The sequence below is a fragment of the Pelmatolapia mariae genome, linkage group LG22 (assembly GCF_036321145.2).
Source record: "Pelmatolapia mariae isolate MD_Pm_ZW linkage group LG22, Pm_UMD_F_2, whole genome shotgun sequence".
NCBI classification, from domain to species: domain Eukaryota; kingdom Metazoa; phylum Chordata; class Actinopteri; order Cichliformes; family Cichlidae; genus Pelmatolapia; species Pelmatolapia mariae.
Genome location: NC_086245.2, coordinates 31,639,449 through 31,664,094, shown reverse-complemented (window position 1 = coordinate 31,664,094; position 24,646 = coordinate 31,639,449). Strand labels below are relative to the sequence as shown.

At 43.7% G+C, this 24,646-nt stretch overlaps 1 protein-coding gene across 1 annotated transcript; it reads right to left on the bottom strand.

Annotated features, from left to right (window-relative positions):
* Positions 1–11,519: 11,519 nt before the first annotated feature.
* On the bottom strand, positions 11,520–23,051 carry pdia8 (protein disulfide isomerase family A, member 8). The gene is made up of 13 exons (XM_065471373.1): positions 22,701–23,051; positions 22,227–22,305; positions 22,026–22,143; positions 21,829–21,936; positions 19,774–19,903; positions 19,552–19,665; positions 19,348–19,473; positions 19,068–19,250; positions 18,771–18,879; positions 18,555–18,683; positions 15,664–15,743; positions 15,531–15,588; positions 11,520–11,860 (listed from the first exon to the last, which is right to left on the bottom strand). Exons 1-13 carry the CDS (start codon positions 22,862–22,864, stop codon positions 11,771–11,773), a joined length of 1,488 nt encoding a protein of 495 aa, XP_065327445.1. The 5' UTR covers positions 22,865–23,051; the 3' UTR covers positions 11,520–11,770.
* Between the last annotated feature and the right edge of the window lie 1,595 nt (positions 23,052–24,646).

The window sequence follows — 24,646 nt, the reverse complement described above, 5'->3', positions numbered from 1 at the left end:
TCAGAGCTTTTTCTAACCCTCATCCTACCTACCTATGGTGCGCCGTTTGTAAACTGAAAATGCTCAAATTAGCGGCAACAGTTTTCCACATTTAGCTCCAAACCTTATGAAAGCATTTTTTTCGAGTCACTTTTTACAACATTTACGATAATATTTGTAACGTTTTATATTTCAAACTTTTTATATTCCAAACTATATTTAATCTAAATACTATATAAAATATAACTTTTACATCTAAATATTATATTTAAATCATCAGATAGTGTCTCAGATAAAAACGGAACATCCAACTGTTGGAGAAATGATGCTGATGGGACACCTGCATTCCAAAAATATAGTGGTTCAAAGATGGCGTGTAAGAGAGTCAGTATGGGGAGTGGACTCGGGTGGTGTTCTACCCTGAAGAGCTGCAATTGCTTGGCGAGTATATGACGTGTCTCATCCAAATTTCATATGACATATAGATGCAAATCACAAGCTGATTCGTTGGAAGTTTGTTTTTCATGGTGCAATAGATGAATACAGCGGGGTGTTGATGTTTGACGTCAGAGCTGAGACTGTGAAAGCGCTCTTTACTGCAGCTGTTGGACAATTTGGCAGACTCCTGCATATCTGGGGTTACGTGAGAAGTCTCACATTTGGGAGGACATGTGAACAAGCAGGGGTGAAGGCTCTGGCTTAATGGGAAGTTCTGTGCACAACCAGAGGATTGAGCTTTTCAACCGAGACTTAAACAACAACCGCAGCCGCATTTATGCATCTATTTATTAATTGGAATCGCTTGGTATCCTAGACTTAGAAAATGCAACAGACCTAATGTGATCTGCTGTATAAAGCGCTTTGAGCACTCAGAGTAGCCTACAGTTCGGTCCATATATATTTGGACACTGACAACTTTTGTTTTGTTACCTGTTTACTGAAATATATTCTAATTATAGTCATATTATAGAAATGACATGTAGACACAGCTTTAATTTAGGGTATCCATATTCAATGTGGATGAAGGGTTTAGGAGTTTCTTCTTCTTAATATGTGGCACCCTCTTTTTGAAGGGACCAAACGTTAATGGACAAGTGATTCAACGGCTATTCATAGGCAGGTATGGATAATTTCTTCGCTATGTCATTATCAATTAATTAGACAAAAAGCCTGGATTTGATTTGAGGTGTTGTGCTTGCATTTGGAAAATTTTATTATGAACAGACACCACGCGGTCAAAGAGAACAGAAAAACCCATCCGAGAAATTGCTACAATATTAGAAGTGGCAAAATCTACAGTTTGGTAAATCCTGAGAAAGGAAAAAAAGGACAGGTGAACTCAGCAACCCAAAAAGACCTGGGTGTCCAAGGAAGACAACAGTGGTGGATGATTGCAGAGTCATTCAGAAGAAGAGAGAAGAGAGAACCCATCACAACAGTCAACCAAGTGTAACAACACCCTCCAGGAGGTAGGCATATCGATGTCCAAGTCTACCATTAAGACAGCGGTTCCCAAGCTTTTTTTGCTGGGCCCCCCTTTGTTTTACAAGAAAAATGTTCGTGCCCCCCCCCGGGCGCGCACGCACGCACGCACAAACACATCCTCCAACCACACACACCCATATTTTGCTCCATTGTGGTTTATTTCGCACCTCAAACATTTAGTAAGCAATTAAGCAAATACAAGTAATCTGCAATAAATTACAGGTAGTAAGAAAGTAAACTACTAAGTCTTTTACGCTACGTCCACACCTAAATGGGTATTTTTGAAAACGCAGCTGCTTCGTCCACACATAAATGGCGTTTCGAATCACCAAAAACTGAGATTTTTTAAAACTCTTTTTTTGCGTTTACGTGTGGACGAGGAATACAGAGTTCGTCACGCAACGTCAAAGGTATGTGCCTTTTTTCACGTCATGCTGTGCGCACGTTATTGTTTACATGAGATGAATTGCAGAATGGCAGATAGAGACAAAATACTGTTACTGTTAATCTGACTATCTTCAGGTTTTAAACGCTTACATATACACATGCAGTTACTGTCCCTCCGTTTAGAAAGGCAGAGGCGTCACGGTGTAATTATTTTACGTGTAGTTGTTTTTTTCCTGTGTAATAATATTCAACATTGCTATCAATACATTTTTCAAAAAATGCCTCTCTGTGCAAAATGGGTTTAAAAACATAAACAACTGTGGGATACTGTTTGTCCGGGATTTGAACCGGGGGAATAAATCGTGGCATGATCAGCCTGATATTATTTGTATCCCGCTGTAACTTTACTGTATAAAGAGCTAACATCTCCAAAATGTCAGGAGTAGTTAGTTATTACAACAAGTGTTTGTGAACTAAAAATCAAGAATGTGGAATACTGTTTGTCCGTGATTTGAAGAGTCCAACGCATGCTCCCCACGAAGAGAAAAGCAATTATGCAGGGGAGACCTACCTTGGCACTTGTGCAGGTGAAACCAAAGGGAAGCTATGCTTCACCATATCTTCTAGTCTTTGGCTTAGAATGAAGTTGGTTTGGAAACATATTCAGCTATGCTTCATCTCCTGCTTTGCATTTGTGTGGGCGCCCCGTGCTAGCAGTGTCCAAGCGTTTTTTGGGTTTTTTTCCCTTTTCATACAGCGCCCCCCCTGCAATGGTTCTGCGCCCCCCCTAGGGGGCGAGCCCCACACTTTGGGAAGCTCTGCATTAAGAGAAGACTGCATGAAAGTAAATACAGAGGGTTTACTGCAAGGTGCAAGCCACTCATAAGCCTCAAGAATAGACTGGACATATTGATGATGTGACTAAAGACAGAAGCAGCTGAATGAATTCTGAGGTGTTCAGAGACATACTGTTTGTCCAGCTAAATGCAGTCAAATTGATTGGGCCTCGCTTCATAATACAGATGGACAGTGACCCAAAACATACAGCAAGCTTGTTCATCTCTAACCGTCTGCCTGCACCTGAACCCACAGTGTTCACTGGTGACCCTTTAAAGTTTATAGACTGGAAGATGTCCTTTATGGCATTGATTGGCCACAAACCCCTCCCCGCAGGTGAAAAAATGTTGTACTTGAAAAGTTATCTTGCAGGTGAGGCGCGCAAGGCAGTCGAAGGGTTCTTCTATCGAAACTCAGAAGATGCATATCAGGGTGCCTGGGAGATTCTTCAGGAGAGGTGTGGAAGTTCATTTGTCATCCAAAAGGCTTTCAGGGACAAACTGATGAAATGGCCAAAAATAGCTCCCAATGACCCAGTAGCCCTAAGAGAGTTTTCAGATTTCCTTCAAAGTTGTGCCAAGGCCATCCCTCATATTAAAGGGCTAGCAATTCTAAATGACTGTGAAGAAAATCATAAACTTCTCAAAAAACTGCCCGAATGGCTGGTACGCAGATGGGGTCGCATTGTTGTGGATGAACTAGACAGATGTCAAGAGTATCCACCATTTGCTCATTTCACCAGGTTTCTACAAAGGGAAGCTAGAATAGCCTGCAACCCCATTGCTTCTCCCTTCTTACTAACCACTAAAGTAACAGATGAAAGGCTTCCTAAGAGAACCAAGGCACTCAGCACAAATGCTCAAGCTAAGCACTCTGCAGGTAAACCAGGGACCTTAATTTCAAAGCCAAGACCATCATGCTTCGTTTGCAACGACGAAACACATAGTGTCGCCAAGTGCCCAACCTTTGCCGCAAGGCTTCCTGATGAAAAGAGAGCTTTCATTTGTGAAAACCGTCTGAGGTGAGGGTAGGGGCGTAGATCGACCGGTAAATTGAGAGCTTCGCTTTTACACTCAGCTCTCTCTTCACCACAACAGACCGGTACAGCGTCCGCATCACTGCAACCGCTGCACCAATCCGTCTGTTGATCTCCCGCTCCCTTCTCCCATCACTCGTGAACAAGTCCCCAAGATACTTAAACTCCTCCACTTGGGGCAGGGTCTCGTCCCTGACCTGGAGTGGGCACTCCACCCTTTTCCAGCTGAGGACCATGGCCTCAGATTTGGAGGTGCTGATTCTCATTCCCACCGCTTCACACTCAGCTGCGAACCGTTCCAAGGCAAGCTAGAGGCCATCACCTGATGAAGCCAACAGGACCACATCATCTGCGAAAAGCAGAGATGAGATCCTGAGACCACCGAAGTGAAAGCCTTCCGCCACTTGGCTACGCCTAGAAATTCTGTCCATAAAAATTATGAACAGAACCGGTGACAAAGGGCAGCCCTGGCGGAGCCCATCACCCACCAGGAACGAGTCTGAGTTATTGCTGGCTATGTAGACCAAGCTCTTGCAATGGTCGTATAAGGACTGAATGGCCCGTAGCAATGGGCCAGACACCCCATATTCCCGGAGCACCCCCCACAGGACCCCCCGAGGGACACGGTCGAATGCCTTCTCCAAGTCCACAAAACACATGTAGACTGGTTGGGCAAACTCCCATGCGCCCTTGACTATCCTTGAGAGGATAAAGAGCTGGTCCAGTGTTCCACGACCAGGACGAAAACCGCATTGTTCCTCCTGTATCCGAGGTTTGACTAATGGACGAACTCTCCTCTCCAGCACCCTGGGATAGACTTTTCCAGGGAGGCTGAGGAGTGTGATTCCCCTGTAGTTGGAGCACACCCTCCGGTCCTCTTTCTTAAAGATGGGGACCACCACCCCGGTCTGCTAGTCCAGGGGTACTGCCCCTGATCTCCATGCTGTTGCAGAGATGTGTCAACCAAGACAGCCCTACAACATCCAGAGCCTTCAGGAACTCAGGGCATACCTTGTCCACCCCAGGGGCTCTGCCACCAAGGAGTTGTTTAATTGCCTCAGTGACCTCGCCCCCAGAGATTGGCGGGTCATCCCCTTCATCCCCAGACTCTGCTTCCGCCACGGAAGGTGTGCCAGTGGGATTGAGGAGGTCCTCGAAGTATTCCTTCCACTGCCTGACGATTTTCTCAGTCGAAGTCAGCAGCACTCCACCCGCACTATACACAGTGTAGGTAGAACGCCGCTTTCCCCTCCTGAGTCGCCTGACGGTTTGCCAAGAATCTCTTTGAAGCAGTCCGAAAGTCTTTTTCCATGGCCTCTCCCAACTCCTCCCACACCCGAGTTTTTGCTTCCGCCACCGCCTGCGCCGCATTCCGCTTGGCCTGTCGGTACCTATCAGCTGCCTCGGGAGTGCCACAGGCTAACCAAGCCTGGTAGGACTCCTTCTTCAGCTTGGTGGCTCCCATCACCTCAGGTGTCCACCATTTGGTTCGGGGGTTGCCACCACAACAGGCACCAACTACCTTGCGGCCGCAGCTCCGTGCAGCAACTTTGGCAATGGAGGTGCTGAACATGGTCCATTCGGACTCAAAGTCCCCAGTCTCCCTCAAAATGATGTTGAAGCTCTGCCGGAGGTGTGCATTGAAAATCTTGCGGACCGGGGCCTCTGCTAGACGTTCCCAGCACACCCTCACTGTACGTTTGGGTGCGCCAGGTCTGTCCAACGTCCTCCCTCGCCACCTGATCCAACTCACCACCAGATGGTGATCAGTTGACAGCTCAGCCCCTCTCTTTACCCGAGTGTCCAAAACATATGGCCTCAGGTCTGGTGATACGATTACAAAATCAATCATCGACCTGTGGCCTAGAATGTCCTGGTGCCACGTGCACTTATGGACACTCTTATGTTCGAACATGGTATTCATTATGGTCAAACTGTGGTTTGCACAGAAGTCCAATAACAAAACACAGTTCGGGTTCAGATCCGGGAGTCCGTTCCTCCCAATCACGCCCTTCCAGGTCTCACTGTGGTTGCCCACGTGAGCATTGAAGTCTCCCAGTGGGACAACAGAGTCCCCAGGAGGAGCACCCTCCAGTGCCCCTCTCAGGGACTCCAAGAAGGCTGGGTACTCTGAACTGCCGCTCGGCGCATAAGCTCAGACGACAGTCAGGACCCGTTCCCTGACCCGAAGGCGAAGGGAACAAACCCTCTCGTCCACTGGGAGAAACTCCAACATACCAGCAGCAAGCCGATCGGATACCAAGATACCCACCCCAGCCCGACGCCTCTCACCAGGGGCAACTCCAGACTGAGACAAAGTCCAGCCCCTCTCCAGGAGACTGGTTCCAGAGCCCAGGCTATGCTTTGAGGTGAGCCCAACTATATCTAGCCGGTACCTCTCAACCTCACGCACTAGCTCAGTTGGGCCTCCGCTCCTGGCTGCCGCCTGATTCACATTGCACCCGACCCCTACAGTGTCTCCTGCGGATGGTGGGCCTGCAGGAAGATGGGCCCATGTCCCTTTTTCGGGCTGTGCCCGGCTGGGCCCCATGGACTAAGGCCCGGCCACCAGACGCTCGCCCTCGGGCACCCTCCCCAGGCCTGGCTCCAGGGTGGGGCCCCCGTACACCTATCCCAGGCAGGGTGAACTGCTCTCTCTAAATGACACCTTATTGACTGGCCATCTGATAAACTCTCTAGTAGGAGTTCTCTGCCGCTTTAGGAGGGAAGCAGTCGCCATCACCTGCGGCATTGAAAAATTGTTCCATCAGTTCTATGTCCCACCCAACATGCGTAACTACCTGAGGTTCCTATGGTGGAAGGGCGGTCAGCTGGAAACAGAACCCCAAGAGTATAGAATGGCGGTGCACCTTTTCGGTGCTGGTTCCTCTCCAGGGTGTGCCAATTTTGGCCTTAAATATCTTGCACAACAATGCGAAGCCGATTATCCTTCAGCGGCCGCTTTCATTGAAATGAACTTTTATGTTGATGATGGACTAACTAGCAGACCATCAGTCACAGAAGCTACAGACCTGATTATCAATGCACAACAGCTGTGTAAGACTGGAGGCTTACACTTGCACAAATTTAACTCGAACAAGGTGGAGGTGCTATCGGGTGTTGCTCCTTCAGAAAGGGCAGTAACCACTGGGCCTCTCAACCTTAGCCTGGATTCAACAGCGGAGGGTCACGTACTTGGCATTCAGTGGTCAATAGAAAGTGACACCTTCAGCTTCAACACTGACAAAAGGGATCAACCTCAACTCGCCGTGGTATCCTGTCTGTTGTCTCCTCCCTCTACGACCCTCTTGGTCTTGTAGCTTCCTTTATCCTGAGTGGTAAATGTATTCTCCAGGAGCTCTGTCACATGGGCATAGGTTGGGATGATCAACTTCCTGATAGCCTACATTCACGGTGGGAGCAGTGGAAAGGGGATCTACACGGACTAAGGAAATAGCAATATCCAGATGCTACCATCCTCCAGACTTTGGCAACATAGTGAGGGTGGAACTGCATCACTTTTCAGATGCCAGTATGGTGCATGTTCCTACCTCAGATACAAGAATGATAAGGATGAAGTACACTGTAGCCTTGTGTTAGCCAAAGCAAGAGTTGCACCAACAAAGCTCATGAGCAGGCTGGAGCTTTCGGCTGCAGTAATCTCCACAAGGCTAAGTGTCATGTTAAAAACAGAGCTTGACATGCAGATTGACGAGGAATTCTACTGGAATGATTCCCAAGTTGTATTGGCCTACATCAGCAATGAGGCACGGTGATGCCATGTGTTTGTCGCAAATCATGTTCAGCTAATCCGAGAAACCATAGACCCTGCTTAGTGGCACTATGTGGATACTGCAGAAAACCCAACTGACCATGCTTCGAGAGGTCTTTGTCCAGGGGACATTCTGTCAACAAACTGGTTATCGGGTCCTAAATTTCTATGGAAACTGAGATAGTCCCAACACCACATTTTTCACCAGATCTGCTTGTCTGTGACCCTGAAGTTAAATCAGTGAAAACCATTGCCACCCATGACAATGAACAAAATGACATCCTGAACCGTCTAAGCCGCTTTTCCAGCTGGACAACACTCATTAGAGTAGTTGCAAGAGACTAGGTATGAAGTCAGATTGTGTCAGCAGCATTGTGACGGTGGAGGAAAGGAGAAAGGCTCGTGAGCTAGTAATCAGTCTGGTTCAGCGACAAGCCCTTTTGCAAGACACAAAGACACTTCAGAAGGGCAACTCCCTTCCAAGCTCAAGCCCCCTAAACTGCCTTGATCCCATCTTAGATCAAGGACTACTTCGTGTCGGTGGAAGACTGACAAAGGCAACGCTTAGTTAAGAACTAAAACACCCAGTTATCCTTTCAAAGGAAAGTCACATTACAAGACTAATAGTGTCTCATTATCATGCCACCATCTGTCATCAAGGTCGCAGTCAAACTCTAGCAGAACTCAGAGCAAATGGATTTTGGGTGCTTGGGAGAAGCAAAGCAGTTGCCAAGTTAATACATAAATGTGTACAATGTCGAAAAATTCGGCGCCCCACCGAGGAGCAACGCATGGCAGAGCTCCCGAAGGAAAGGATTGAAGCCTCTGCTCCTTTCTCGTACTCTGGTATGGATTGCTTTGGTCCATTTTCCATCAAGCGGGGCCGCAAGGAATACAAAAGGTATGGGCTTATCTTTACGTGCCTGTCTTCACGTGCTGTCCATATCGAGATGCTAGAAGACCTATCAACAGATGCATTCATCAATGCCCTTAGATGCTTCATCACCCTAAGAGGAGCTGTTTGCCAACTCCACTGTGACCAGGGCACAAACTTTGTAGGAGCCAGAAATGAGTTCAGAGAGGCTCTCAAGCAGTGTGACATGCAGGCACTGGAAGCTTTCCTGGCAGACAAACAGTGTGAGTTTGTTTTCAGTGCTCCTTCTGCAAGTCATGCAGGTGGCGTCTGGGAATGCCAAATTAGGACCATTCGTAATGTGCTAAATGCCACTACTGCTCAGTGTGCAGGAAGACTAGACGATGCCTCTCTTAGAACTTTTTTATGAAGCCATGGCTATTGTAAATAGCCACCCATTGACTGTGGACAGTATTAGCGACCCAAAAGCACCTGAACCTCTTACTCCAAACCATCTTATACTGATGAAGTCCAAGGTTGCCCTACTGCCACCTGGGAAATTTGTGAAAGAAGACATGTATGCAGTGAAGAGGTGGCATAGAGTAGAATACTTAACTGAGCAGTTCTGGGGTAGGTGGAAAAGAGAATACCTCATGAATGCCTCCACAAGACAGAAGTGGCACAAAACCCGCCGCAATCTAAAAGTGAATGACATTGTTATCATCAAAGAAGGTATGTTACCAAGGTGTCAGTGGCAACTGGGACGTATAGTGGAAACTATCGAAGGGGATGATGGTTTAGTCCGTTGGGTCAAGGTTCAAGTAGGAGACCAAAGTCGGACCAAAAAACAGGGCCGTGCTTTCAGGCCCCCCATTATCGAGCAGCCTATCCAAAAATTGGTGGTTCTTGTTGAAAGAGAATAATAACAAACATGTTATTGTCTGAGATGAACTGACATAGTGACATAAACAATGTAACATTCCAAGTGGCAACTGCTCTATCATGGTCTGTACACCTTTATATTGGCTGAAGTGGTTTCATTTTTGTTGTTGTTCAGAATCATGTATGATTTAGCTAGTTTGTAAATCATAGCATGATTGGTGGGAGTGTAATGAACCACTGGTCTGTACCATTGTCGGAGCTTTATGCACAGTAGCATTAATGATGGATGCGCTCAGAGGCGTGGCCTGTAACCTGTATAGAGCAGTCTGTCGTGCAGAGGAATAAACTGTATAAAGTCCATCTTAGACATGTGTGTCACTCAAGCTAGCAGCGCCCCATGAGAAATGGGTCGAATGTTTACGTGTTCACGTGTTCCCACTGTTGCCAAAGTACTTGCCCATAGGGGGTCATTTAATTGTTTTTCCTGTATGTATTATTGTAGGGTCTACCTTAAAATTGACTGTTGTTGTGATTTGGTGCTGTATAAATAAAACTGAAAAAATTGAACCGTTTCAATCTGGCTTCCGTTCATTCCATAGTACAGAAACAGCTCTAGGAAAAATCACAAATGATCTTTTGTTTGCAGCTGATTCTGGACTCATCACTATCCTCATTCTCCTTGACCTTATGGCAACTTTTGATACCATCTCCCACGGCATCCTTCTTCATAGATTAACATCTATTGGCATCAAAAATATAGCACTCGCCTGGTTTACCTCATGTCTCTCTGGCCGTACAGTTTTTTTCAATTACTTATTCACAGATCACCATCTACTCCAGTTAAGTCCTGTGTACCCCAAGGCTCTGTCCTGGGATCTTTGCTTTTTATTATCTCCTACCTCTAGGTAATATTTTCAAGAAATATAACATTCAATTTCACCGCTACGCAGATGACACCCAAATCTACTTCCAAACCTATAGTTACTCTATACCCACATCTATTTCTTATTGTTTAAGTGAAATCAAGGTTTCAGAACTTTCTTAAACTTAATGGTAATAGAACAGAATTTATTCTAATATGCACCAAATCTATACTGACTAAAGTTGGGACCAGAAATCTTTCATTATCCATTGATAACTCTATTGTCATACATTCCCCTCAGGTTAACAGTGTTGGTGTCATCACTGACAGCACTCTTTCCTTCACGGCACATAGAAATAATATCACTTGGTCTTCTTATTTTTATCATTTATTTTGTTGTACTAATGTAATTTTGAGGATCTTTATAAATAAAATGTATTATTATTAAATCAGACTTACTCCTGGTAATGCAAACCAATCTTTCTACAGGACCGGAAACAACCAAAAACATCAGGCGCTACCACTTTCTCCCTTCCTGTATGTTAAGGAGCAAAGGTTACACTTTTTTCCAGCTCGTTTTCCCACTGAGCAGTGGGCAGTCACATCAGAAGTCTTCCTCACTCCCAGCAGGGTTGTAGCAGCATCACGTCTCCCTTTCATGTGTGTTTCATGACCAGGAACCAACCCAGCTGTCTCAGGTTAATGCAGTAACAGCTCCAGTGTTCTGGTAATTTCTAGACTGGATCAGGTGATTCATGCACCAATGAAGCCTTTCTTCTTTAAAATGACTGACAGAATGCCCCACCACCTTTGATATTGTGTGATACCTTAGTTTAGGATCCATGGAAAGCATGAGGTGAATAAATAGTTCCATTTATTGAAACTGCATGGGAGGAGGGGGTGTTTTTGACCGGGGTTCCCAAAACATTTTTATTAAGTACTTCTCAAAGCAGAAACCAAAGGTAAATGGACTACAGTGCTTTTCTACTCTACTATGTAACATTTAGACTCATGAATGCATCAGAGAGTTGGTTCCAAGAACCAACCAGCCATAAATACAATAAAAAGTGGGAGTCCCGTCATGAAAATGTGGCAAATAATGTGAGCAGTTATATGTGATATTAATTATTTATGCTGATATCTAACAGGCTGATTGTGAATGTCTCCTTCATTGAGGAGACTCAGTGAAGGAGAGTGCTCATGTAGCACTTTCTGCATTTCTTTTCTTGTGACTTATTTGTACACCAAGCTGAGAATCAATTTTGACTGATTTGCATTCTGAAAACACGTGGATATTCCCATGAGTGTGTTTACCTGTGACCAGTGACATCACATGTTCCTAAAGCATACTGGGACGACAGGTCGATAAGCTGTACCGGTTTAAAGCAGCTGTGGGCCTGAACGAGCACAAACCTGTCCAAGTCTCTGAAATTCATACAAAACTTTATTGTCCCAAAAAACAGAAGAAAAACACCTGCAACCTGTTTGTGCACGAAAGGAGGTCAAATAAAGTTAACAAATAAATAAATAAATAAATAATGAGGCTGACAATGGCATGATTAATAGCGGTGTGTTTCAGGGATGAGTGAGCGATTTGATTTGATGCAACGAGTGTCCTGATGTAATGTCCGGTATTGGAGGTCCAGATTCAGGCTCTCCTCCTCGCTGTTGGGGGTGTCAGAGTTCATCTTTGAAGCCACTCAACACCAAGCTGTGACTCGCCTCTCGCTTGAGGAACCGGAGGAAGTCTTTGAGCTCGCGGGTGCCCTGAAAGCACATGGGAGATGTCATGTGACCCCAGAAGGAAGTTAACATAAAGACTATATCTTGTAAAACCTGTCAGTGGCTGAAGTCCCACCCTTACTGTGAAGCCTTGCCTTCACAAACTGCACAGTGTCTGTGTAAGCTTCAGCAAACTACCAACTATTAAACACTGAACTTTAGCTCCACTTCCTCCACACCTCCACTTGCAGCTCTGGATGAAGGAGGGTGTATTAAAAACAGACTGGTCTGAGCAGGAAATGTGGCTGTGTGTGTACGTAAATGACAACAGACTTTCAAAGTAAAATTCTTCATTTATAATCCCTGTAGGCTCTTCTTTGGTGGTGTATGCTGCCCCCACAGCTGTAGTGCTGTTTCTGAACAAAAAAATGTTGAGTCAAACAGTATAAACACGTTGGCTTTTCCAGGAAAGACCACAGCCTGAAGTTACAGTGTAATCAAAGCAAATATTTGTCACCAGGAAGGATTTTTAAAATCCAGCCCTTTACAGGCTCACATTAGTTATTATTATATATACACTTTTATTTATATAGACCAGCTGAGGAATAAGACGAGGATTTAATTACATGACTTCTTTAGTATAAAATCAGGACTTTAGCAGCAGCCTGTTCATCAGTGGTAGGCAGACCCTGAGGGTACTGTGTCCGTATGCCCTGTGGATGATAAATGAGAGCAGTAAAAAGCACACTGGTGTTATTGGCTGCTCAACTTTTAAGATTAGGCTTACAACTTTCCTTTTTGCTAAAGCATATCATTAGGCTGGATCAGGTGACCCTGAATCCTCCCTTAGTTATGCTGCAATAGGTGTAGGCTGCTGGGGGATTCCCATGATGCACTGAGTCTTCTTCACCTTTCTCACTCACTATGTGTTAACAGACCTCTCTGCTAGTGATGGGTCGTTCGCGAACGAAATGGCTCTTAGAGCCGGCTCCTTATCGCGAGCCATGGTTTTTTTTTGTTTTTTTTTTCCCTTTCTCTCACCCTCTCTCTCTCTTGCACTTTTTTTCCGCTTCACTCCGCAAGCGAGCCTTGTGCTTTGCGCTGGGCAGAGGGGGGAGGGGCGGTAGTTACACTCAGTAGCACAGGAACACAGCGGGAGGGAGAGAGAGAGAAAGAGAGCCAGGGACAACAACGTCACATTAGAAAGGTATAGTAATCATCCACAACTATTTTCAGTTGCGGATGATAAAGGATACAGAAAGTTTATTCATGCAGGCCCATATGACAGAGAATGTGTATGTTCTTTTTGTTTTCGTATTTTAATTTATATTTAATTGTGTTGTGGTTTACAGTGTTTTGTGTTGTTTCACTTTAAATTTGTTTAAAAGGAAAAAGCTGAAAATTTAAATAGTTAAAAGTTGAAATGTGAATAGTTGGTTTTTGTATTATATGATTTATTTATTACATTTTATGTGGGGTGAATAAATAAAAGTATATTTACGGTGGCCCCTAGAGACAAAGCACGTACAAACTCCAAAACACGTACAAACTCCAAAACACGTAAAAACTCCAAAACACGTACAGAAGACAACAGAAGTGCTCCAGGATGCTAGGCGCAGTGTTGAGCTTTTGTTACCTAGTGGCTACACAAGCCAGCAAGTACCAATGACCGGATTTGGTGTGTGGTAGTAACAGGTAAATGAACATTTTTTTGAATTATTTGAATATATATGAGTGCTTGTGTATAAATACACAAACAATACACATATGCTTTCAATTGTGTAATTTAAGTGATCTAGGTAGCTCTGTTTTGGAAGTTCAGTTAACGCTAGAAATGTGTTTTGGAGTTTGTACGTGCTTTGTCTCTAGGGGCCACCGCATATATTTATATATAAACATATATAAATAAAACCACTTTTTTTTTACATTAGTAATTCCTTTTGTGCATAAATTTATATTGTTGTTAATAGGGATGGGTACCGGTGTCCGGTGCCATGATGGCACCGGTTCTGACATAAACGGTAGTAACCAGACCGAAAAGCAGCGCACATTTCGGTGCTTTTTTTTCCTGAGCCAATTCTAGCCAATCATTTTACGTTTCCGAGGATAGTAGGCGGGTCCAGGTACGTACGTTCTTTTAGAGCAGAGCTACAGATTAAAAATGCCCAAGGCGAAGCGGTCAAAGTCTGGCTGTACTTCACAGCAAAAGATGCAAACTCAGCAGCCTGCAACAAGTGCTTTAAGCTGGTACTGTGATACTGTCAAAGGAGGTAACACCTCAAATCCGATGAAACACCTGGCGACGCATAGCGTTTTTTTTTTTTAAAGCCGAGAAATGCGCCGTGTTTGATAGCTTGCTTTGAGACCTCACACCGGCACATCTACTGCGGGTGTGGTGCCTGTTATCGGACCCGGAGTTAGCAACATCCCCCAAAAACCCGAAGAGTAGAGTCCTGGCCCCTAACCCTGACAGTGTAGCAGAAATGATGACGGATGATGATGGCAGCAGCAGCCGTTCTTCTCTGCGTGAGTAGCTTAATGTTGTTCGTGTGTAATTTACGTTGAGTAGGCTAACCATGTTATTACATTAATGCAGGTAAGGTGAACTAGCAAACACCGTCGTAGTTACATGCGGCTGTCTTCTTGTTTGATGGCAGATACTCCCTTCACCCTGGCCAAAAAGGCTAAAATGACCAAAGAAAAAGTGAGAAACAGCTAAACATGAGAGGTTTTTGGACAAAGTTTGTGTTTTTTTCCATTGATTAAGCACTGCTTCCAACCAAGAGTGATACCATATATGCCCTATAGCTGCAGAAAAGGCTAACATTGTTATCTTTTTACAAAAAAAAAAAAAAAAAGCCAGCTGAACATGAGAGGTTTTTGGACCAATTTTGTGTTCTCCATTCTTTAAGCACCGGTTTGAGCACCGTTTAAGCACCGGCACCGTTTCAAAAGTACCGGTTTGGCACCGGTATCGGATAAAACCTAAACGATACCCATCCCTAGTTGTTAATAATAAATTAATTAAAGCAACAAAACAACCTAAAGAGCCGGTTCGGAGCCGAAAGAGCCGGCTCTTTTTAGTGAGCCGAGCCGAAAGAGCCGGTTCTCTAAAAAGAGCCGGAAATCCCATCACTACTCTCTGCACTGAATCGTTGAATGACTCACTTCTGCACTTTGCAAAAACGCCTCTTCTGATCTGCGCACAGATGTGGTTGTACCTGTACCATATCAGTCAAGAGCCTGTACAAGTGGAAGCAGGTGCAGTTTAATGTCCTGTGTTTCTTCTGAGCTGACCATGAGTGGCTGTGGAGAAATATGAGTGTCTGTACTTCGCAGTGCTCACACTGACCCAGGGGGTTAGAAAATGATTTAAATGTCTGAATGGGCAGACTCTGTGTTGACAAACAGGATGTATGTAAATGAGAAAATGTAATTTTTAAATCCCATTGACATATGCTGAGAAAAGCCGCAGACTGCTCTGCAGGTGTGGACCTGAGCTGGTGCACATAGGTGAGCACAGAGCATAATTAACTACCCATAAAACCCTGTGACAGGGCAGCTCAAACAGCTGTGAGGGAAAACTACAGCACAGGGGAGTGGGCTGCTGCAGATAACATTGACCTTAGATAAATTGAGAGGAAGCAACTTTGTCTAAAACTGTAGCTGAGGTCCATCTAGCCTCAAGTCTCGGGTATGCACTCAGGTGTCTTACCTGGTATCTGACGGGTTCGTCCTTCCTGCCTGCTGGAGCAAAGTAGATGGTGGGAAACCTGCAGGCAGACACAGCGACATCAGACTCACACCTGGCAATGACTGAAGCATGTCACGGGAAACCTGAATCTCACCCTTGGACGTCGTAACCCAGAGGGACGTCATTGGCCACGGCGTTCATCTTGGCAATGACGATTTTGGGGTCAGAACGCAGCTGAAGAACACAGAGAAAGGTTTGACAATGATTTCACACAGAAATAAACCAGTAATATCTCCTTCAGTACAACAGGTCATTTTAGTGGGTAGAGCTACAGCACACAAGACCTCATAGGCAAACAGGAACCAGCACCAGGTCCCCATTTAAGGAAGACGGAAGATGTTTCAGAGTTTCTAAAATGTCACGTGACCTTTTGCAGATGTTTTACACACTCAGGAAGGGGCAGAGGGTTTAAATGTGGGACTCTCCATCATTTTACCCTAGAACTGAAGAAGCTTCTCGGATGAGAGGCGAAACGTCTTCAAGCCGCTTTTCTTTTCAAGCTCCTTAGACTACGATGACCTGGATGACTGAGAACCTTCACAGACATTTCAGATTTCATGACTTTTTCTGACTGGTATTTCATCAAATATTGAATTTTAGTATGACCACTTTTACCTAGAACCACGAAGAAGGTGATTTTAACTCATAGAAATTAATGTAAAACCACAAGTGTGGCATGCTGGGTTGCCTAGCAACATCATTGTTTACACACATTTTGACATGAAAGCTGCTGTAACATGAGCCAGAGATAAAATGTGACTGAAAAATAAATCTCTAGGGGACTGTAGTCAAATAAAAGATCATTACTGCAGGGCTGAGGATGGGAGTTTGAGCCAGAGCAGACGTTCTTCATTTAAACTTACAAAAAAAGATTTTTGTAAATTCTCTATTTGACATAATGTATTATATCATATTATTTTGGTACAATCAAATTAAATATATACACTTCTTTTTCAATTAGTTAGCATTTTATCATCAGCTAGTTATGTAACCCAATAAAATAATCTTTATCTTCCCAAGCAAATTGATATAATTTAGAACAGCCCAGTACATGCACACTAGGGCTGCCACAAACGATTATTTTACTAGTCACCGATTATTTTTGCGATTAGTCGACTAATCAGATCATGCATCCATTGGACGTAAAATGTACAGCTTATTGCACCAGCATGCATCTGCTCTTATATAACTATCATTAGCTTACAGCTTTAAGTGTTTAAGGTATGTGCTAACTAAAAATAAAGACAAGATGATAGTTTTTTAAATTTTAATGAAATTTGCAATAGTTTCGGTGGAGTTTAATAAACTCAGCCGTCTGCTCCTTGCTATCTAAATTATAACAGGACACCGGAGTATATTCTCGAGCATCTCACACTTCTGATAATCAGTTGTCTGATTGACGTTTATTCTGCTGTGTAAAAACTAGAACTTTAATCTCAGCCAAACCGATTTACTCAGGAACAAATAAAATACTGAAAAAAGCGAAACAATAACATTTTTAAGTTATCTAACTGACTTATATATCATGTTTAACCTGAGTAGGTTAAACATGATAGCGAAACACGGCGGTGGGTTTGAAAACGATTTGCCGGGAGTCCGGTGTTCTCACTGGCTCTAGTGAGCCTTGAACCCCGGCTAGCTATCGAGCTGGTGGATAACAGACGACTCCGAAAACGTCGGAGCGCTTTTGAAAATATGTGGTGTCTTGATAAACTGAGCAGATATTTGAAGTATACACAGCTACATTCTCGCCTGAAAATATGTTAAAAGTTTATTTTGTGACCCAAAAAGAATAATAAGAGTAATATTAAAACTAACTAGCTGCCGCCATTGTTGGAAACTGAGCAGAGCCGCGCTATGAATTCTGGGATAGGTTGGGCCACGAAGTATACACCCGACCCATCCTTCAAATCTGGGGAAATGAAGGGCGCATTTGTCGGCCGCATTTGTCGGAGTCTTCGAATGTGGACAGTCTTCGTCGAGTCGCTGTAATGTAATCGGCCTACAAATGCGGGCACAGGAGGATGCGGTTCCTGAATTTGGACACAGCTATGATACCGGAAACTGCTTCTTCTTCTTCGGGGTTTAACGGCAGCTGGCATCCTTGTACATGCAGTGCTGCCATCTTCTGTTTCAGTCTGTTATTACACTCTTAAATCCTACTACTTATTCCTGCGTCTTTTGGGATCTTACAAAGCTTCAAACGACGCGTCAACTATTAAATTAGTCGTCGACAATTTTGATAGTCGACATAATCGTGACTATTCGACTAATCGTGGCAGCCCTAATGCACACCACACCACAAACAGAATGCAGTTTCTTACCGAAGCACAATCGGGAATGCCATCGGCAAGTCTGCAGGGCAAGTAGGTTCAAGTGTACAAAGGAAAAAAAAAAAAGCAGATGCTCTGAGAAAAAGATGTCATACTTTTTGGAGATGTTTCCTTTTTTCCTTACATCATCTCACTGACTGGATTACTTCATATTAGAAGTGAGGAAGGAGCCCAAATGTGAGTGAAGGAGACTGTAACGTGGAGATTAGATTTTTTTCCTGCAGAAACGCTGATGGATGATGGGATTTGCAATTGTCTTCGATAGGAAACAGTTATATTTTTGGTGTGATACGAATGCAGTAAGTAACCTGTGTTGTAATAATCTGTTCAGTTGTGTTTGGCAAAAGAGAGAATATTTTATTGTGTAAAACAGCATTGATCACACCTTGCAGACATCTGCTTTGCCAGCTGATTGCACAGGATGGTACACCTGGTGCAGAGAAGCTAAAGTGTGGACTCAAGGTCTGGTGACTAAAACAGGGTCTTCACCACACAGTGCTTATTTATAAAGTGCTTTACAAATCCGCACATTACGGCTACAGTTGGATTTTCCTGTTTGAGTGCAGCTAGCCAAACAGCGAACACCCAGTTACTGCTAAAACAACAGAGTGTGAGAGTGGACATTATATCCTCAGTATATGAGTGAGCGTACCGTTTCAGCGAGCTCTCCATAGACCGGCTCCAACTTCTTACAGTGAGGACACGACGGAGAAAAAAACTGGATCAGAGCATCTTTATCCGGGTCGTTCACCACCTGATCAAAGGACTCTGCTACCACCACCTGAGGCACACAGGTCAGAGGTTACAAAGAGGTCTACAACGTCATTGATACTCACACAAGAGGCTTTGGCGTGTTTGTTTTACTCACTTTGACAGCCCCAGAGTTCTTTTCAGGTATCAGTTCTGATTTGATGTAACGTTTGAGTCGACCTGCAAAGTAATCTTCCAGGAACCTCTGCAAAGACGCACCATCCCTCCTAAAACAAACAAACACACAGAGTTACTTGTTGGTGCTTCCATTGTGAATGAGGTCAGAAAGCTGAGAAATGCGGGTCAGCCCCCTCAAAAGTTTGAAACAGACTTGGATCAGATAGTTCTGGTTTATTGTGACCCCACCCCCTCACCTGCAGAACAGGTGACATACTGGTATGACATGGCTACGCACGTGAACTCCTCCCTCATGGTGTACTTGTGACCCAGTCGGGTCCGGATGGTGATAAAGGGCAGCTCCCCTCCATCTGACGTCCCCATTCCAAAGTCTTCCTCCAGCTCCAACAGGAAGTCCTTCTTATTGGCTACAGAGAAGGTTAGACCCCGCCCAACATACTTAGACGCCACCTTCATTACCCTGAGAAGAAAACACACAGGGGAGAGGATTACACACAAACACTTTAGTCAATCAAGCTGTACATCTGGAACACACCCCCTCTGTGTGCTTGCGTTACCTGTTCCTCCAGTAGTTGGAGCCGGGGATGTTGTGATGATAGTCAAGATCGTAGTACGCCGTCAGCAGGTCCCGGACTCTCAGACGGTCTCTATTCTCTATTGTCATGTGAGGACACAGACCGTAGCTGCACATAGGTGGACACACAGATAGAATGAGGCTGCAGTTCTTCTAATGACCAGCAGGTGATTGGCTAAAGACTCACATGTGATCTCTGATGAAGCGCCGCAGTGAGCCGATGGTCAGGTAGTCTCTGAAGATGACAACGCTGTCCTCAAAAGCACTGGCGAGTCTGGGAGGTCTGAACAGCAGCACACATCTAGAGAGAGAGAGAGACACACACACACACACACACACACACTGAAGTGAGAATAACACCTTTAAACTGTGACATCACTACGGTGATATCACTTAGGTGTGAACTCACTCTGAGTTGGCCCCATGCTCTTCGGCGAGCTGCAGGTTGGTGCTGTGAGCGAAACGGAACTGTTCTCTGAGTAGAGTGGCTGCCTTCAGGAACTCAGCCAGACGGGGGCTGTCCGTACCTGAGAACACACCTGATGCAGACACATGCACTGGTAAGGGAGCTAAAGGGGAGTCAGAGGACCACAGACACCATGTGTTTGTCTGACCCTGAAGTTAGCATGGCCATGTTTACTTTAAGGTTACTATAAGGTGATCATGCCATGTTGTTAGCAAGCAATAAAACCTCAAAGGTGTACAGGTATCCAGACTGCAACAGTGTGAACAAATTCAACAAAAATGGTTTATTTGAAGAGTTCCAATTAGGTTTCCAAGCTCATCACAGTACAGAAATGGCTTTAGTGAAGGTTACAAATGATCTTCATATGGTGTCTGACAGTAAAATCATCTCTGTCCTTGTCCCTAGACCTCAGTGCAGCTTTCGATGGTATTGACAATAAAGTTTTATTTCAGCGACTTGAGTCCAATTTGATTCCAAATTATTTATGTAAATGAACCAATTGGAGTCATGGAAATGGGGAGTCTTCTTCATATACTAAGGTTAATTATGGAGTACCACAGGGTTCTGTGGAAGGAACAATTCTGTTTGCATTATACTTGCTTCCCTTAAAAGGCATAGGAGATGACACCCAACTTTCCCTATCCATCAAGCCAGATAACACACAACAACTATTTGAACTGCAGGAATGTTTTAAAGACATAAAGACCTAAAGACACATAAAGATAAAACTGAGGTAATTGTACTTGGCCCTAAAATTCTTAGAAATACTGCATCTAACCAGATGCTTACTCTGGATAGCATTACCTTGGCCTCCAGTAACACTGTGAGGAATCTTGGAGTCTTTAACCAGGATATGTCCTGGTTATGTGAGGTCGAGCATTTTTATACATTTTGTTTTATGCACATCTTTCAGATTTTGCCTGCAGCTTGGTGAGCAGTGATGAAGCCCGGATTGGGCGTGCACGCCATTGTTACCATTGCTCTCAGTTCAATTCTGCAGGTACACATAGAGATCTATGTGTGAAATCTAACTGAGGATCATGCATCTTATGATTCTGTCTAGGTTAGGAGTGTAAAAGCTAGCATAAATATATTTGGCTGCACTATGCCCGAGTACATTTAGAAGTCGTCTGTGCAGAGCAGAGCTTAAGCCAGCACAGAGACACGTAACCAGGGTAAAAGTCATTATACAGAAATAGGAGAGGCAGGTTGCTAACCTAGATGTGACCTCATCTGTACAGTGGAAAGACGAGTGCTGTGGCCTCCGGAGGGGAAGAGGAGTGCCAAGAGGTTGTGATCATCCTGTCCACCAACGAGGGAATGCCAAGTCTAAACCACGGCCTCTCCCCAACAGTTTTAACCAAACAGATAGAAGCACAACTCAATATATAATCCTGTGTAATGCTAAGTTAGGCTTATTCTCTTTCAGGAAATTGGCTACAACTAACTGCTTGCAGACTATGGTTTTCTGACTGAAGGAGAATCCATGTACATGTTTTGTTTGAACTGTTTAAGGTAAATAAATACTTAAAGATTAGATTAAGACTACATCCCTCTTTTTTCTAGCCACCCCTCCAGGAGCCTGGTTCAGCTGGAGGTTTCTTTCTGTTAAAAGGGAGGTTGTCCTTCCTACTGTCGCTAAAGCGCTTGCTCATAGGGGTCATCGGATTGTTGGGGTTTTCTGTTTTCTTTGTATTATTGTAGGGTCTTTACTTTACAATATAAAGCAACTTGAATACCTTGAAGCAACTGTTGTTGTGATTTAGCAATATATAAATAAAACTGAATTAAGCTGAACTGAGGGTTACCTAGGCAACAAGAGCCTGGAACTTTTACCAGTGACCAAGCAACAGCTACATTTCCTCGTCATTTGTTTCGTCTTTTGCTGTTTTGTTTATACTGATTTTATTCTGTAATGTCTGTATAACTTGACTTTGACAAATAAGAAGCACTCAGCCTAAAGCATGATGCAGCATACAGCAACACGTGACCTCGTACCTACGATGCTGGCGTCATGGTTATTGACAAAGGCCTTCAGATTGTCTTTGGTCTTCAGGTGCATCGAGTCTGGACCAGTCTGCCTCCTCATGGTCTCGTAGATCCCCTCTGAACACACAAACGCACACATAGACAGATGTTACATCACAGAGTCAAGTAACAGAGCAGGATTGGGATGGCTCATCAGTGTTTCCTACCTGCAGTGCGAGGACCATCATAGGGGGCGGAATCTTTGCCGTACCTAAAAATTCTCAAGGTGGGATAACCTGAGACCCCAAAACGACTGCACGTCTCAGAGTTTGTCGTACAGTCCACCTGCCGCACAGGTGAGACACAAACAGATAAGACTGTTGTGAAACAGGTGTTCACAACAGTAATGAACACGATGGACACATTACCTTTGCTAATTGAACACTTCCTTTCAGTCGACTAGCTGCTTTCTCAAACTCTGGGGCCAATTTCTTACAATGCCCACACCTGAAGGAAGGGAAAAAAAGAAAGGGATGAAGGAAAGGAAGGAGAAATAAACAAAGGAAGTGTGTAAAGAAACAGGGAAGGAAGGAAGGAAGTTGGAACGCAATGAAGGAATGCGGAAAAGACGGGAGGGGAGGGAAGGAATGAAGGAAAGAAAGGAAATAAGAGCCACAGTATAATAAATACAAAAATAATTAAATCAAGGGAAATGACGAAGGAAAGAGGTGGAGGAGTGGAACGAGAGATGGAAGAGGACAAGCAGGTTGTTAGTGCCTCCATAACAGTAGAGACACGATTTAAAAACAGCAGAAAACCAATAAAGATGGAATGATTTCATTAAAAAAAACTCAGGAAAATCTCCCGCCGCCGGCCGCGCTAAACTAACGCCGCTTCTTTACCAAGGAGCGTAGAATTTCACCAGCATGGTCTCGTGCTCTGTTGCCAGGTAGTCGAAATCCGCGTCCCCGAGCTCGAGCACGTCCCTTCGCGAGGACACAGCAGCGGGAAAACCGGACAGCACCACCAACGTGACGGCAGGAAAAAAGCCCAAAGTGGGCGCCATGACGGAAGTAGAAGAAGAGCTGAGAGAACGAAGGATGAAACCGGTGACCGTTACTGGAGACTTATTACGATGAGGCGGTGTTCCGGTGACCGCCTTCAAATTAAAACGCTTCACCGTAACAAATGGTATTTAAAATGTGTAATAACTAAAATCAAACATCTTTATTGGGAAATTAAATATGTGTAAAACGAGAGCCTTTACAGACACCAATCCACGCCATTTTAATCCAGAGGAAAAACCTGGCAACACATGAAGGTCTGGTTACTGCAGATTCGGTAGTTTCCGGTGTCTTCTTCTTCTTTCGTTTTTAATGGCAGCTTGCATTCAACACAGTTGTACTACTGCCTTCTCTTGGCTTATACTGCTACATCGCTTCTATTTCCTTAACCCTACAATGCCCTTTGTATCCTATTTTTGATGCATGAGTTTCTGAGACCGCTATCTCATTAACATGATAAATACTTGCCATAATTTCAAACCTCTTTTTTTTTGTTGTCTAGAATTAACATTATTGTTAACAAAACGTGCCAAAAATGCCCAATGTATCAAATGCAATACAAAAATAAAAGATAAAAATATATCATACACTACATTATATAGAAAAAACATTTTTGTGGATTTTGTTAGAATGGTTAATCAGAATACTTTTTTGATCCCTAGGGGAAATCATTTTTGGTTAAAGTGCTCCAGTATAAACAAACAGTAACAAAGACAGACAATACACTAAGTAAGAATAGCACAATATATACATAATAACCATCTCAGTTCCAAAAAAATCGGAATTTTCTGGCTATTTTTTTGATGGGTTGGGTCTTACAGGGTTAAATCCTCTTGATGAGTCTGGTATTTCTCAAAAAACGAAATATCTTTCCTTTTCCTTCATCATAATTTAACTGATCAACCACATTTTCAAACTTGAATTCTATAATGCCCACTTTGAAGGTGGGAGGAGGGATGAGATTAATAAACTAATCTTAAATGCACCCAACTGTCTCTGATTCAAATATCAGTTCTTCATTTAACATTTAGTAGTGTAGCAACGAGGTGATATCACAATATTAAAACAATGATTTAATTATTATATACATTTTATTTCATCTAATTTAAACTATATAAATATAAATTCAGCACATGTAATACATAAAAAGCATTTTAGGACATCCTCAGGTCTCAGGAAAAAAGCTGTCAGGTCTCAGGTCTCAGACAAAAAAATGTCAGGTTTCAGGAAAAAAGCCGTCAGGTCTCAGACAAAAAGTCATCAGGTCTCAGGTGTCAGGTCTCAAAAGTCAGGTCTCAGTTGTCAGAACACAAGCTATCAGAGAGAGAGAAGCCTCCTTCAGGTGGCGCTGTTGTCAGGTCCCAGCCAATGACTGTAGCAAACATGGACGACACTACAGCACTTCCTCCCATTGTACAAAAATGAAGCCTGAAAATATGTTAAAAGTTTATTTTGTGACCGAGAAAGATTAATAAGAGTAATATTAAAAACTTAGTAGCAGCCGCCATTGTTTTTTGGGGGGTTTTTTCCCATTCAAACTTTTATTTAAACAACAGTACAATACAAAATAGAATTAAACAGTACCACATTAATGGTGTTGTACTTACAAAAAAAAAAAAAGATTGCATAACATAGACAAACAAATAAATTAACAATATTCAGAACCTACGATATAAACATGCTAGGGGGAAAAGTAACTGATCAAACCAAAGAATAAAGTGATTGAAAGATCTTGATTTTTTCACGAACACCCATAGTTTTTATAGCTTTTTGGTTAGTGGAGT

What these genes read in the sequence shown, in the direction of transcription:
- pdia8 (XM_065471373.1), bottom strand. Translation starts at nt 22,864, where the DNA reads ATGGCGCCCACTTTGGGCTTTTTTCCTGCCGTCACGTTGGTGGTGCTG. An exon ending in GAGCATGGGGCCAACTCAGA is followed by an intron (nt 19,666 to 19,773) that starts GTGAGTTCACAC and finishes CTCTCTCTCTAG; the next exon opens with ATGTGTGCTGCTGTTCAGAC. An exon ending in ACGAACCCGTCAGATACCAG is followed by an intron (nt 11,861 to 15,530) that starts GTAAGACACCTG and finishes ATGTGCTTTCAG; the next exon opens with GGCACCCGCGAGCTCAAAGA.